The sequence below is a fragment of the Vombatus ursinus genome, unplaced genomic scaffold (assembly GCF_900497805.2).
Source record: "Vombatus ursinus unplaced genomic scaffold, bare-nosed wombat genome assembly UNPS02014794.1, whole genome shotgun sequence".
In the NCBI taxonomy this organism is placed as follows: Eukaryota; Metazoa; Chordata; class Mammalia; order Diprotodontia; family Vombatidae; genus Vombatus; species Vombatus ursinus.
Genome location: NW_020954572.1, coordinates 19,712,227 through 19,727,229, shown reverse-complemented (window position 1 = coordinate 19,727,229; position 15,003 = coordinate 19,712,227). Strand labels below are relative to the sequence as shown.

Below are 15,003 nucleotides of genomic sequence, written 5' to 3'. Positions count from 1 at the left end.
TGCCTATTTTAGACATTTCCAGCTGGATGTCTCATAGACATCTTAAGCTCAACATGTCCCAGGTTGAACCCATTATCTTTCCCCCAAAACTCACCCCTCTTCCTACCTTCCCTAATACTGTCAAGAGTGCCCTCATCCTCCCAGTCATCCAAGCTCACAACCTGGGTGTTGTCCTTGACTCCTACTCTCTCTCATCTCTCATAGCCTATCAAGTGCCAAGTGTAGTTGTTTCTATTTTTATAACATTCCCTCCTCTAGGCTTTCTTCTCTCTTCTGATACTGCCACTGCCCTGATCCAGGCCCTCATCACCTCACTCATAGGCAACTGCAATAGCCTGCTGGTTGGTCTGCCTGAAAGACTCCTCCACTCCACTGCTCAGGTCTCTCCTCACTCCAAGCCATCTCCCCACAGCTGCCAAATTGATCTTCCCAAAGTATAAGTCTAACCACATTAAACCAACTCCAAGTGACCATTTACTGTCTTTAGGATCAAATATCAAGTCCTCCGTTTGGTTTTTAAAGCCCCTTCCTACCTTTCCAATCTTCTTATACTTTACTCCCCCTCACATACTCTGTCAACCAATGACACTTGTTTCTTTGCTATTCCTTGAACAAAACTCTCCATTTCCCAACTCAAGACATTTTATTGACTTCTCTCTTTTTTTTTTTGTTTGTTTTTTGGTGAGGCAATCAGGGTTAAGTGACTTGCCCAGGGCCACACTGCTAGTAAGTGCCAAATATGAGGCTGGATTTGAATTCAGGATCTCCCGACTCCAAAGCCGGAGCTCTATCCATTGTGTCACCCAGCTGACCCCCAACTAAAGACATTTTCACTTGCTATCCTCCATGCCTGAAATTCTCTTCCTCCTCATCTCTGCCTCCTAGTTTGCCTGGTTTCCTCAAAGTCTCATCTAAAGTCTAATCCTCTTCAAATCCAGCCTCAGACACTTGACACTTACTAGCTGTGTGACCCTGGGCAAGTCACTTAAACCCGATTGCCTCACAAAAAAAAAAAGGGGGGAGAAAAAAAAAATAAAGTCCAATCCTCTCCAAGAAGCTTCTCCCAGTCCCCCTTAATGCTAGTACCTTCCCTCTGTCAATTACCTCCAATTTATGCTGTATGTACCTTATTTGTACATAATGGTTTGAATGTTGTCTCTCCCATTAGAGTGTGAGCTCCTGGAAAGCAGGAAGTCTCTTTTGTATACCCCAGCACTGAGCACAGTGCCTGGCACAAAGTAGACACTTAAATAAGTGGCAACTGACTGACATCTTAGATTACCAGGTTATATGTGATATGAGCTCTTTTTATCTTTGACCTGTACTAATGGGAGAGATTGGAAAGGAAAAAATCTTTTAAAATTTTTACAACATGGTTAGTAACAACAATCCACAAATATCAAGGTTGATTTTGTAGAGAAGGTAGTAGCTTTTTCTCAGTAATATACAACTCCAGAGTGCTCCTGTAGATCTTTCCTAAGACATGGCAATTAGAACTATTTACAACTGCAGGTGGGGTAAGCACATGATTTTTACAAGTCAGCCAATTAGCATTTATTAAGTGCCTCCCATGTGTACTGTGGACAGTTTTGTTTCTAATATCTCTCAGTTAGAGGCAACATGGCACAGCAGCTAGCATTCTAGACTTACAATCAGAACATAGGCTCAAATCCCACCTCCAACACTTACTGCATGTCTGTGACCAAGGATAAATTCACTGAACATCTCTGAGCCTTAGGCCACTTTCTAAAACTAGAAGAGTGGTTTTCCCACACTGATGTATGAATATAGTATGACCTTCAACACAGATAGAAATCAAACTATTTGTCAAATTTGTATGTACTCCATGCTTACTGAAGTCACACTACATCAGTTCAAAAAGGACATCTGTTAGATTTGTCCTGAAAACCTTGTTCTTTCATGAATTTTTAAAAAATAATTTATTGAATACAATCTAACATCAAAACTTAACTTGGACTCTGGCTACATGAAAAGATCCTTTGTGAGAGGTTCTTCTAATCAACACAGCAAACATTTGCTAACCACATAACAGCTGGTCATAATGCATTTGAGAGCACTGTACCATTTTAAAGGAAAGCAAAATGTTCCTTAGAAGCAAAGGCCAAAGGGCTCTAGAGGCTCACATGACTCCTGAATACTACTTCTGAATAACAGAACTATCTTCTCTCAGATTTGATGCCCTTAGGACAGAGATTGATTCTTAAGATGAACTTCAAGAACAGTGTGGTCCTGCTTTATTTTTCATTATTTTAAAACTGTCTGACACCAGGATCAAAATGATAGGCTTTTAAATCAGAAAACCCTAAAAAGGCTTATGTCAAACCAGCCCAGGGACCTGACAATTTTATCTTATTTTCTATTCTTTGTTCTAAATTCTACATCAGGGGCCTTTTCTATTGAATATATCTGACCAATTTGGATAAGACTGTGGGTACAACACAGACTTATGGACTTGGGCCACAGGCCACATCAATAATCAATTTTCCAAATTCTCTTCCATGTCACATCACAGCAAAGACTGAGGTTCTCTTTAGTTTGTTTTTAAATCGTAACATTGAAAAGCTGAATTCATGAATATATTGAAGATAATTAACATAGATGAGGTTCATTACTCCAAGCCCCCCACAAACATACTTACAGGCTTCTCTATAACAGCTGTATGGTTTGTTCCATTGTACCTAGCCTATAAACAGAGAAAAAAACGATAAAGATTGAGAAATATCTGCTCTCCCTTCAGAGATTAAGAACTAAAGAAAAACAATTACCTCTTGTTTTCCTCCAGCTAGTACCATTGGATGCATAAAATCCCCAGAAAAACTCTATAAAAAAGTTTAAAAACTCAGAATTATCAAAAAGCCTTTAACAACAATCTTATGAAAACATGGCATATCAACACACCACAGAAACTCTTATGACAAGAGAGACAACTCTAACTTCAAATGCAGCAAACTGCTACTGACAAACAGAAGTATTCCTTATCGATGCTAAACACAAGTGAATAAATTTCCTCTAGAATTAGGAAAACTGTATTAAAACCTAGTGGCCAAACTCCTGACTAGACAACTACAACACATTTATTATTTTGTCACGTTCCTCCACGTTGCCTTTTCCATAGGTATATTTCTGTCCTGAATAAATGTAACTGTTAACAGTGAAGTATTATTTTGTTTTGATGGAGGGTCAGAACACTATTTTATTAGCATAGTTAAGTCTGACCTTGCCAAGACAGCAGCAGTAGGGAGATCATAGGATCACAAATTAAGGGCTGGGAGGGAACCTCCCTTAAAGACCATCTAATCCAACCCTGCCATTTCAGAAATGAAGAAACTGAAGGCAGAGTGGTAAACTGACCTGGTTACACAAATTAAGTAAATGGCAGAGTCAGGATTTGAAGTCGGGTTCTCTTAATGAAAACCCAGCACTCCTCCTACCATACCATATAGCCTCTTATTAATGCTGGGCTAGTAAGTCTGACTGGGGAATGAAAAAGCTATAGATTTGTTTGGCCTCCATAACAGAAGTTTTCGATTTATAGTCCCGAAGAACAGGGGATAACACATACAAATACTTTCATTTTACTTATTTTGCATCTTTCTCATTTTTCCCCTTTTATCTTACACATCCTATAACTCTGACAATCTCTCAAGGTCCACAAAATTCTAAATGCTGACATTTACACAACCTTTCCAATTCTATTATCTGACTTTTCACCCTACTGTTATTAACCATTCAAAACGTCTTTGCCAGAAGCTATGTAATTGGCAACTTCTAAGACAGAGTTCAGTTTTCTATTACCTGTCCAAAGCAATCTACATGTCCCTTTGCAATACAAATTTTTTTGAAGAACAGGACAAATACATGATTTGGGGGTAAAAAAGTCAAAGCCTATTAAAAAAAAACAAAACTCTTCTCTACAAAACAAATAAATAACAACCCTGAGGCCATTTTCAATTTCAGGTCAGTAGGAATTAAGCCCAATCAGCCTGATTCTGGGAGTGAAGTATCAGTTACAAACAAATGACCAAAGAACTAAAGTTTGGGTTGTTTTTTCTATATTTACGTGCCAAGAAAGATACATCTCCTCCTTCTGAAATATGTCATTGATTGTGAAAGTATCAGTACATGCTTCCAATTTGTCCTTTCCTGGTAAAATGCTCCAAAATAACCCAGTAAAACACAGAACATGAACAATACAACATGAGATTACCTCCCTCTCATCTTACCACCACCACCCCTACCTCCCCTCCTCTCTCGTTTGAAATACTACCTGTGGTTTAAAGAGTTCACTGTAGTTCTGGAACAAGGTTGGTAACATTTCATAGGACCCAGGCCAACCGAGACGTTCCTCCTTAGTGCTTCCAAAATATGTTTCTGCTTGTTCATCCTGACAAGACAAAGGACCAAGCACCAAATACATTTGTTGCAGAAAGATCTACTTTTCATAAAAAGGCCTTCAGAAAATAACAAAGGTGGACTTTGGGATGAATAAAATATTGGGGTGTTCCTACATGCCAAGAAATTAACATGACTTCAGATAATAAATTATCTAATAAAAATTATTATAGCAACTCACATTTATGAAGTCCAAATGTTAGATGTTTTTGATGCTTTCCAAACACCTCACACCCATATAAGGAAAGGATTATTTTTAACCCTTTGTAAATAAGGAAACAGACCCAGAGAGGTTAAGTGTCTTGCCTGCGGTCATACAGCAAGTCCTATTTCTAAGTAGAATTATCTCACAAAGAAGGGATACAATAACCAATTCAGGCTTGAAAACTGCAGGATTCTTTTCTTAACAATAACCAAGAATTTTTAGTTTTAGAGTTTTAGAGTCCCCAAGGGGGAAAATTCTGCAGAGACTTGGAAAGTTAAGACTTTTTAAAGCCGAAACAAAGTAACATACCCAAAGAATAATTAACTTGCCCTAAAATGACAAAAAGATGTATACTTTCCTACAAGCTAATAGACCACAAAATGATTCTAGCAATCCACAGCCTTCTACTCTTCTCATCCTAAATCCAGTCCCTTATCAACTCTTTGAGGTTCATGCCTAAATCTCGACCTCCAGCCCTGATCTCTTTCAAGTTCCATTCCTAAATTTCCAATTGGTTGATGAACATTGGTACTCGGCTATCACACTGTCATTCAAAATAACACTTATTACACTATTAGCTTGCATTATCTAAGAAGGGTTTAGTAAACAAAGAAACTTCAACTCATACTTTGTCCCATTTCCCTCAAATTTTATACGAAAAGAATCTAAATTAATGAAGTTTTATTGTATATTCGATTAGAAATCTATTAAAGGACAGGCTATTTAAGCTGAGAACCCTGGAAATTCTAACATTATCTATCTTTCCCTCATTGTTTCCCTAACCTTTTCTAAGTGTGACAAAACATATATGTTATTTCTTCTCTTCAAATCCAAGAAACAGACCAAAAACATTTTAGATAAATCTGAAAATTAGGCACCAAAGGCTAAAGGTTTTAAACCACAGGGCAGAGATCACTAAAACTTAGTTTATGACAAACTGGGATGACCAAGGAGTATTTACAACTTGCAGATGAAGTCAAATCATCTTTGAGAAGAAATTACAGGAAAAATAAACAACAGAAAAAGGATTCCCCTGAGATTACATGAAAGAACTGGAAACAAAGACAAGTCTGACAAGCCTATCTAGAGCAGCAGTGAAAAGACATATCTTCAAATGAGGCAGTAGCATAAATAGAGAAAGTACTTGACTGGGAGTCAAGACACTTGGGTCCTACTTGTGGTTCTACCAGTAACTGGCTGTGTGACACTGGGCAAATCATTTAACCTTTCTCTTCATCTGTTAAATGATGGGGGCTGGACAAGGAGATCTCTCAGGTCATTGCCAGGTCTAATATTGTATAATTCTATGCCCCTTACCCCAAAGTTGAAGACTTCATTGTAACAGTTACAAGAACGCAAGTACCAGGTCACATTGAAACTCAAGGATGGATCCAAAGGTTCTCCTTCAACTATAAAAGAAGAAATGTATGTAAGTAAAGGCAATAACCACACAAAACAATTTTCCTATCACATTGCCATAAATCTCATCTACTCTCTGAAAACATTAAAGAACAGCATCCTCATTCAAATTAAGCTAAGTAGGGACATACTTTAAAAAAAAAAAAACACATCTTCTTAAACCAGATATAACTGCCGCTGTCCAAAAGTATGACCTAATAGGGTAGTGCTGCCCTATATTAGTGGTTTTCAATTTTGAGAGGCTAGATACTCTATTTTTTAATGCCCAGAAACCTCCCCAATGCCTGATGCTGTGTCACAGAAAATTCCATAGGTGATGCAGCTAGGTGTGTCAAGGCAAATCAATATTTATTAGCCACCTACTATACAGTCCTAGGCACCGTACCAAGTATTAAAGGAGGTACAAAAAGCAGACGACAAGGTTCCTGCCCTTAAGATTTTCATCCAGTTAGAGAGGTAAGCTATAACTACATGACAAATTAAATGACTATAAAAGTTCTTAAAATTACAATTCAATTCAAGCCAACATAAATTTAGTGAAAGGAAAGCACTGTGCTAGGCACTAAGTAGCAAAACTTTTGGACTAAGTGTCCAAAAACAAACAAAAACCAGTAAGAAATGAAAACAGAAACTGTGGGGATGAGGAGAGAGCAGAGGTGACAAAGGCATGTATTTCATTTGAAAGGCCTATTTGTGTGTGAAAAAAGAGTAGGCCAGTCTGTGTAGAACATAAAGCCTGTGAAAAGTAGTGTGAAAGAAGTCTGTGAAGGTAGGTTAGAACCAGACTGTGGAGGGCTTTACATGGCATTCCAAGAAGTCAGTATTTTAGCCTAAAGGCATAAGGGAGCCGCTGAAGATTTCTGAGAAGGGGAAGAACACCGGCTGCAATGTGGTAGGTAGATTCCGAGGACAGTACATAATTAACTGTTTAAAGAATAGCATGGATAAAGAGCCATTTGGCATTTAAAGCCCTTCCTGAACTGGTCCCACTCTACCTTGTCAGTTTTCTTATACTTTATTTCCCCCTCCACACACTCTCTGATCCAAGGACACCGGCCACCTGCTGCTTCTCACTCACAACATGCCAACCTCACCCGGACTTTTTACTGGCTACATCCTAGACCAGCAACAGTCACCCTCCTAACCTCGACAGACTCACTTCCCTGACTTCTTCAAAACTCAACCTAAATCTCACCTTCTGCATGAATCCTTCATGTAAGTTATTTGTGTGGTGTCTCCCACATTAGAAATCGAGCACCCTGAGGGCAGGAACCACATTTTCACTTTTTTTATATTCCCAGTACCTGGGTTTTTCCACTCAGCACATAGGAAGTACTTAATAAATGCTTGTTGACTGATTGATGCTATGCATTCAGAAAGAAAAAAAACACACTGGGGACGGAAGGGTCTTCAGGGAAGAGGAGGAACTAGTTAGATATTGAAGAATTATAGGATTTGAACCGTAAGAAAGACGAAGGACATTCCAGGCTAGTAGGGTATAAGATAATCAAGGACACAGAAACAGAAAAGCGATAAACAGGACTGTATTCTTTTCAGGGAACAATTCAGGGAACCCTAAGACTCCTCTAAACAAAGTCTGAGAACTAGTGATCCAAAGGAAGGAGCCCTTGAGTCCAGAAACTTGGGCTGTGTGTAGTTCCGGCTGTGCCAATGACTGGGTGTGGGCACCTGGGCAAGTCACTCAAGTTCTTGGTACCTTTCTCCTGGCACCTGTAGGAGTGGAGAAATATTGGCCCCGCCCTGCCTTTTGGAAGTATAGTAAGGACCAATGTAACTACACCTATGAAATTACTTCTAACTCTCAAGAAGATATTACATAAATCTGTTACTTCTTTTACAAACAAATTTCCACAGGGAGAAGTCATAGAACAGATTTAAAATCACCGTAACATTTTACAGGGTCTAAATGTAGCAACTAAAAGGTCTGTGGAAATTGTAAAAAAAATATGCTCGTCTTGAATTCTTCAGAAGAAAAAGTAGGATTTTTTAGAAATCTGATCAATTAAAGGTCAATGCAGAACAAGTCAAAAAATTGGAGACATTCAACTAACCCTTGGCAACAGCGACTTCAAGGATTTACCTATTATACCTTAAAGACAACCCACTCATGACTTGAAGAAACATTATGGCTTTAGGAGAAAATTAAAAGCAACCAAGTCAACTTCTATAGCCCCCTTGAAAGATGTATGTAAATAACTACTAAAGACAATAAATCACATAAGCGCAAAGAAAAAGTGCTGCAGAAATACGATGTAAATATTAATTGCCCACGCAAACTCCAAAAACACTATGAAATGTGGTTACTACATACAGCCTGAATAACTTTGAGATTTAATTTTTATATGAAGATTATAAACTGTATACATTGTACAGAGCATGGGAAGCTAACACTTGTTCCTTCACTAGGATCTTCTAAAGAAAAACCTGCTAACTCTAAAATCTACCCAACAACCTCATTCAACACTGATATGCCAAGAAGAGAGCTATTTAATTTAAATAGAAATTTTCAAAGTTACCATCAGAAAAACCTATCACTTTTCCTATTCAGTAAATCCTCATCTGCTCTAACCTTAATACATATTGGTCATAACTTTTTTCATTCATAACTCATTTTATAAACCTTCTTAAAATTATGTGCTGGGGGTAGGGAGGAAGACACTAAGAATAGCCTGCCCACTCTACACAAAGGTTCAGAAATGAATAAGACAGAAATAAAAGATGTATTTTCCTTAATCTGCTTTCAACTACCATGCTTCTTTCTAAAGGCAGAATTTAAAACTGGATGAAAGCTTTTCTTTGATGCTTAATGGAATGTAATAAATAATCCTAAAAGATTAAAGTAAACCTATCTGTTAAAACCTCTGAGGATCCTGTAATATTATTTAAGTCCCTAATATAAGCCTTGGTCTATTGTTAAATATTTTTAAACTATCCTAAAAATGTCACATGAATATATTAATCATTGTCTCAAATGATGATCAACAGTTGTAATTCCTAATAAAAGAATTTATCTTTGAATTACTGGCAATACTCTTTCAAAACACCCAGGCAATGAAATCCTTTCCTCCTTGTATAGAGAAAAAAATAATGTAACGCTTACATTTGGAGCCAAATGTCAGTATAACCTAAATGTAGGCCATGGATTTAGCATCCTACAACCACAGGCTTTAGAACTTGGCAAACATCTGACAAACGCACAAAGGTTTAGCAAAGATAACCTCTGGTGCTCAGCACGGCAAACAGACTGCACGGGCATTCAATTGCCAAATTATCAAATAAGTTAAAAGAATTACAAGTATTGGTAGGACATATGTAGGCAAAAGCTATTTAAAATCTCTCATGTTTAGACCTTAGTTTATATACTAAATGTGTACACACCTGGACTCTGTAACCAAGGAGAGATGAAACATCTTAACAAACCATTTTTTCTATACTTCAGCTTATTCATTTGGGTAATACCCAATTTAATCCCATTTACTTACATAGACCCAAGTTTCAGAAAGCATAAAATATTTTCAGCACAAAGCAAGTTAGAAAATTTCTCTAAATTATCTAAAGCAAGGTGAATGTGGCCACCATTTTTTTTTTTATCAGAAATCACAGGGGATTTAAGGACTCACACTTCAAGATGATAGAAGTGTTGTTGAAGAGGATCTTTCCGAAACTAAAATACTTCTTCTTCTCCTGAAAAAAGAAAAGTAGAAAAATAAGGGAAGGCAGTATGGTATAGTAATTAGAAAGATGGCCCTAGGGGCAGCTAGGTGGAGCAGTGGATAGAGCTCCTTGGAGTCAGGAAGTTCAAATCTGGCTTCATACACATAACACATAACCCAGTGACCCTGGGCAAGTCACTTAACCCCACTGCCTCATCTAGGGGGAAAAAAAAAGATGGCCCTAGAGAGAAAGACCTGGGTCCATCCTGTCTCCAAGACATTCAGACTATGAGACACCAGACAAGTTACCAACCTAATTTCTCAGTGCCCTAAGTAATTCTCTAAGACTACAAATTTCTGAGGTGACAACCTCAAGGAAGAGAAAGTCCGTTTCTACCTACTATCCCCCCAATTCCTAGACCATTCAAGTCAGAGATCTAGTTCCTGCCTCAGACAACGATGGCTAGACTGGATCAGACCATTTGATAACACATTTTAACTTTCTCCAAAGGAGTACATCACTGGCTGGACAATCTAAATTTTGCAAAACCCCAAGATTAGTTTTCTTAATTAGGAGAAAGAAAAGAGGAAAAGCATTTATTAAACCCTCCTTTGTGCCAGGCACTGTGCTAAGCACTTTACAAATATTATCTCATTTTAGCCTCACAAATACCCTGGGAGGTAGATATTTTTATCAACCCCATCTTACAGTTGAAGAAAGTGAAATAAGCTGCCCCAGGTGATACACCTCAGGCACACACAGACCTGCAAGTGTCTGTGGTCATATATGAACTCAGGTCTTCCTGGCTCCAAGCTTGGGACTCTATCCACTGTGATACCAGCTGCCTACAGTTTTACTCACTTCTTTCCTTCTATGGCAACTCCTGTCACTGAGGCAGGTATGTGTTTTTATTTAACAGAATGTGAACTAAAAACTCTAGGAAGTCAAAGGCCAAACACAGAGTTAAATTCATTTTCTGACTCCCCTAATTCAATTCATTTCCTTTCTGGAGGAGTCAGGCCCAGTCTACTATTCAAATTAAACTGAAAAAACACTTGTAAAATGCCTATCATGTGATGAGCAGAATGCCTGAGGCTGAGGGAGATTCAAAGTTTAAATGACACATAATTCTTACACTCATGAAGCATATTTAGCAGGGATATACATGTACACACAACTATAACAAAAAATACATCATATGTGAATTACTAAAGTGAAAAACAAGCACTTTGCAAAAAAAAGGTTCTGGGAAAAGGTCTTTACAGATTGAGAGAGTTGGGAAGTGTGGGGAAAGGGACGGAAATCAAGGAAGCTTCTTCACAGAAAAAGTCTTTAAGAAGTGTAAATAAAGGCCTAGAAGTTCCTCTTCTAGGACTAAATGCAGTTTCATATTTTCAAATATAGTTGGAGTAAAATATGCTCATTATCAATATGTTAAATTCCTAACTGAAGACTATAATTATCATCACCCAAAGAACATTTGTAACACTTTAAGAGCTATGGGAAACAATGAGATCAGGAGCTCTCACCTCCTCACAAGCCTGAACTAAGTTGTACACATGTCAGTGAGCAAAGAGTGTAAGTTAAGAATCAATATGATTTTCAACATGATCAATTTTTTCAATTTCCTGCCTGCATTCAACTTGTCCTGCACAAAAAGGGCATCTAACAATATTCTGTAATTTCCAAAATGAGATGCAGCCTTATCTATACCAAATTTCAGAATGAAGCGTGCCACTCTCTCCATTTTGGCCATACCCATGCCAAGATATAAGGCAATTACAAAGCAATGTATGGCCAAAGAGCTTCCATGCAGCCTGACTACACACCTATATTCAGGATGAACATGTGAAAGGGTAAATAAATAAAACCAAATACTCGATGAGAGTCCGGTTCGTACACGGAAGCAAGGATTCTTGTGCAGAAGGCCATAAAAGAGGCCCTACTTCCTGAATCTCCAATCTAACCACAAACACTTGTAAAAAAGAAAGTAACTATTACTAGACGACTCAATAAATAAAAAACTCTGTAATGGGAGGGAAGAAAGAAAGACCTCTCTTTAGATAAGAGATCAATTCGTCTGTCCCTCCAAGTCACGCCCAGACTTCGCTGCTCTTCCCTTACTTTTCTGATAAGAACCTGTTCCCTCCCTTCAGATGTGCCCCCGGCCTCCTCCCTCCCGCCGTCAGTAATTATCATTCCTTCGGCCCCCTGACTATCACTCCTTTTTCTAAAGGGAAGCGGGCTTGGGTCCCGGGTCCCTGAGGGTCAGCGTCAGATGACACAGCGGGGCCCCAGGAATCCCAATCCCTCTAACTGGCTGAGTTCGCAGAGCCCGGACTGGACCCCTCGGGCCACCGTAGTGCCAGCGTTGGGTCGCTACAGAGACGAACGCTCACCAAGTGCACCGGGACATGCCACTTGGATCTCTCGGCGGCGGCGGCCGGTCCTGGCCCCGCGCTGGGAAGAGACAGCGGGGACGGCAACGTCCCGAGAAGAAGCAGAGTGATAGGAGCCAGCCGAAGCCACGCAGCTACCGCCATCTTCGCGGCCATTGAGTGTCCAGAGAGAGTGTCTCGCCTTCTTCCGGTCTCCCTCCCGCCTCTTTCCGGTCTTGCGCTAGGGGGCGGCATTATCCGGGTACTCCTAGACTCTCGGCGCTCGTGTTTGTTTTTGACACGCTGATCGGCACCCTCCCTTCCTCTTGCACCTTGGCCTTTCTGCCAGTTCAAGAGCAAGGCCTGGGACGTCCTGCGCAGGCGCTGTCCCCCTTCTGGGTCGCCTTGGGGGTGTAGGACCAAAGTTGATAACTCCGACTTCTGGCCAGGCTTGGTTCCTCGTCCGCCTTTGAGGGTTGGCCAAACTTTTAATACGCTGTGCATTTTCCTCTCGCCATCGTCTCCCCTCTTCCCTACCCCCGATAGACATATAGCGCTTTGAAGTTCAAAAGGAGCTTCCCCACCCCTCTCCCAGAAGATAAGCTTGGCTTTAGAGGGAGGCCCCTCAAGGAAAGGCACCGCTGACCTTAGGATGGTAGAGAGGACATTAGAGATCTCAGGACCGTAGCTAGCTTCACCCTCTTATTTTTACTGGTGAGGAAATTGAAGCCCAGAGGGGCAAGGGATTTACGTAGGTCCCACAGCTAGTCAAGAAACTAGACCTCCCCGCCTCCGGCATTAAATGACCCAAGATCGGGTGCAGGTGAGCACACCCGCGCCTGCTGAACAGAACTAAAAAGTGAACGAGCGGAGCCTGACCTCAAATGCGCTGGGATAGTTCGGCTTCCGTTTCCCAGGCGCCTAGGACAGTACCTGGGAAGACGGTAGGCGCTTAAATACATTATTGTGGTTATCACCCTTCTATTAATATTTATCTTGTTTCTTGGACATAGTGAGCGCTTAATAAATAAACCAGACTTTTCTTTCATCAGAGCCCAAATATGTCTTTTTTTTCCTTTTCTTTTTCAAACGAAGGAATCGAGACCTAAAGAGGTTGCAATGATTTTTTCGAAGTCATTGGGCTATTAAGGTGATGGAGTTTTACTAGGGGAGAACAAATCTAACTTTTAATCAAGTTCTACTACCCCGACCCATGTGCACTGTGAACTGATGGGAGAGTTTCCTAAGTGGGGTGGGGAGGATGCCTAACTGCGTTCCAATCAGGCAAGCCGAGACGAGAAGAATGCTATGCTTCTTTCTCTTCCCCTCCCTCCCGGGTGTCTCTGAAATAAGAGCTAAGGTCATTCCTCTCCTCCGCCTTCTTTATTTAAGGCAACCCCCCCACCCCCACCCCACCCCTAGAGGGCCGGTATTTTGACAAGACTTCCTTTTCCCAGAAGCCTATGGGAAGGTGGAGTCTAGGCTGTAATTGACTAAAGACCTTTGTGTGGATTTAAACGACCCCCCCGCAGCTGGCGATGGAGCCGGTCTTAGTGTGCGGAGCGGCGGAGCGGGTTTGAACCTGAGTCCTTGGGGTGCGTGGAGCTGGTGGGCGGTCATGGAGGCGGCCGGCGCCGAAGACGCCATCAGGTAAAAGGCTCCCGGATCCCGCTGCAGCCTCGGCTCCAAGGAGGACGCTTAGTGAAAGGAATGGATAGTCTCTCTGGCTACGGTGTTTTGTTTTTTTAAACGATTGTTTCTCATGTTTGCAAGCTTTTATTTTCCCCCATATTTATGTTTCATAACTGTGATACGAGTTGGTTAATACTTATTATCATCCACGCTTTATGATAAGGGGAGTACAGTGAGGTTGGCGGCGTTGTGGCGAGTGGAAGGGCAGGGGCAGGGTTTGGCCAAGGTCACGGAACCTGCTTTCGGTAGCGACGGGATTCGAAATCTGCAGAGTTGCTAAATTTCTGAGCACTGCTGGCTCGACCCATTCCTCTTTTTAGTAGCAGTCACTCGTACTCATTCTCCAGACCTGAAAATAGGATTGAGAAAGTATTTCCAACCATTGATTTTAAAAGCAGCACATAGTGAAGCGTGATCTAAAGTTGAAGGTTGATTACTCGCCTAATACGCAATCCTTTAGGCAAGTACATATTCTTGGACGTGTTTAAAAAATTCTGGCTCAAATGCAGGAGCCTTTGTAATCGCTGTGAATGTGCTGACTCTAGATACTCTAAGCCACACCTCTGCTCCAATCAATTGTAATAAATAAATAGATGTGCACGTTCATGTAGGTTATATTTATTTCAACCCACCTAAGCTTACCCAAATCTGTTAGTGCCAGGCTTTGCTTTGTTTCTGAAGCACTTTTCTGTAACCTCGTAAGTACATATCACCTTAAAAAGCAAAACGTTTTTTCCACTTTTGTTTCTATTATCATCCTCATAATCCAGATTCCTTTAGTGCAGTGGCGGCCCTTGACCAATAGTAAAATGCACTCAGCTTTGCTTGGGATCTTATTTTTCCTGTAGAATTCACGGAGTGTAAGTCCTGTATGTAGGGTTTTCCTCTTAATTTTTTTTTTCTGGGAGACATCAAGATAACTAGGCATTATCACTTGGAAATGTTACACTTGTGTTCCTTTGGTATTTTATAATTAAGGTATTTTTTCCCTTTTGTGGCAGAATATTGTCACAGAAGGTGTAGGATAGACTTCAGAAGGCATACTTTCTCTGTTCATATAATAACTAGATAAACTTAAAATATTAAATCTGGCAAAGACAACAGAAAGTCAAATTCTTAAAACTTTATCATTTAGCTTTCAAGATGAAGCTGTGGATAAAAGCATCTTTAAGGACTGCAACAAAATTGGTTTCTACAGGTAAGGAAAGAGAATGTTTTGTG

General features: G+C 40.2%; 2 protein-coding genes across 2 annotated transcripts in view; one reads left to right on the top strand and one right to left on the bottom strand.

Moving 5' to 3' along the window:
- TMEM87A (transmembrane protein 87A) overlaps positions 1 to 12,307 on the bottom strand; it is a 31,203-nt gene extending 18,896 nt beyond the window's left edge. Inside the window, exons 1-6 of the mRNA XM_027869841.1 lie at positions 12,112 to 12,307; positions 9,679 to 9,742; positions 5,936 to 6,027; positions 4,289 to 4,405; positions 2,787 to 2,840; positions 2,660 to 2,704 (exon numbers count right to left, since the gene is read on the bottom strand). Of these exons, the coding sequence (XP_027725642.1) occupies positions 2,660 to 2,704; positions 2,787 to 2,840; positions 4,289 to 4,405; positions 5,936 to 6,027; positions 9,679 to 9,742; positions 12,112 to 12,267 (528 nt within the window). The 5' untranslated portion in view covers positions 12,268 to 12,307. The remainder of the gene's footprint in view (positions 1 to 2,659; positions 2,705 to 2,786; positions 2,841 to 4,288; positions 4,406 to 5,935; positions 6,028 to 9,678; positions 9,743 to 12,111) is intronic.
- A 399-nt stretch (positions 12,308 to 12,706) lies between these two features.
- GANC (glucosidase alpha, neutral C) overlaps positions 12,707 to 15,003 on the top strand; it is a 54,987-nt gene continuing 52,690 nt past the window's right edge. The window contains 3 exon segments of the mRNA XM_027869842.1: positions 12,707 to 13,034; positions 13,548 to 13,740; positions 14,918 to 14,980. Coding sequence (XP_027725643.1) covers positions 13,709 to 13,740; positions 14,918 to 14,980 — 95 coding nt within the window. The 5' untranslated portion in view covers positions 12,707 to 13,034; positions 13,548 to 13,708.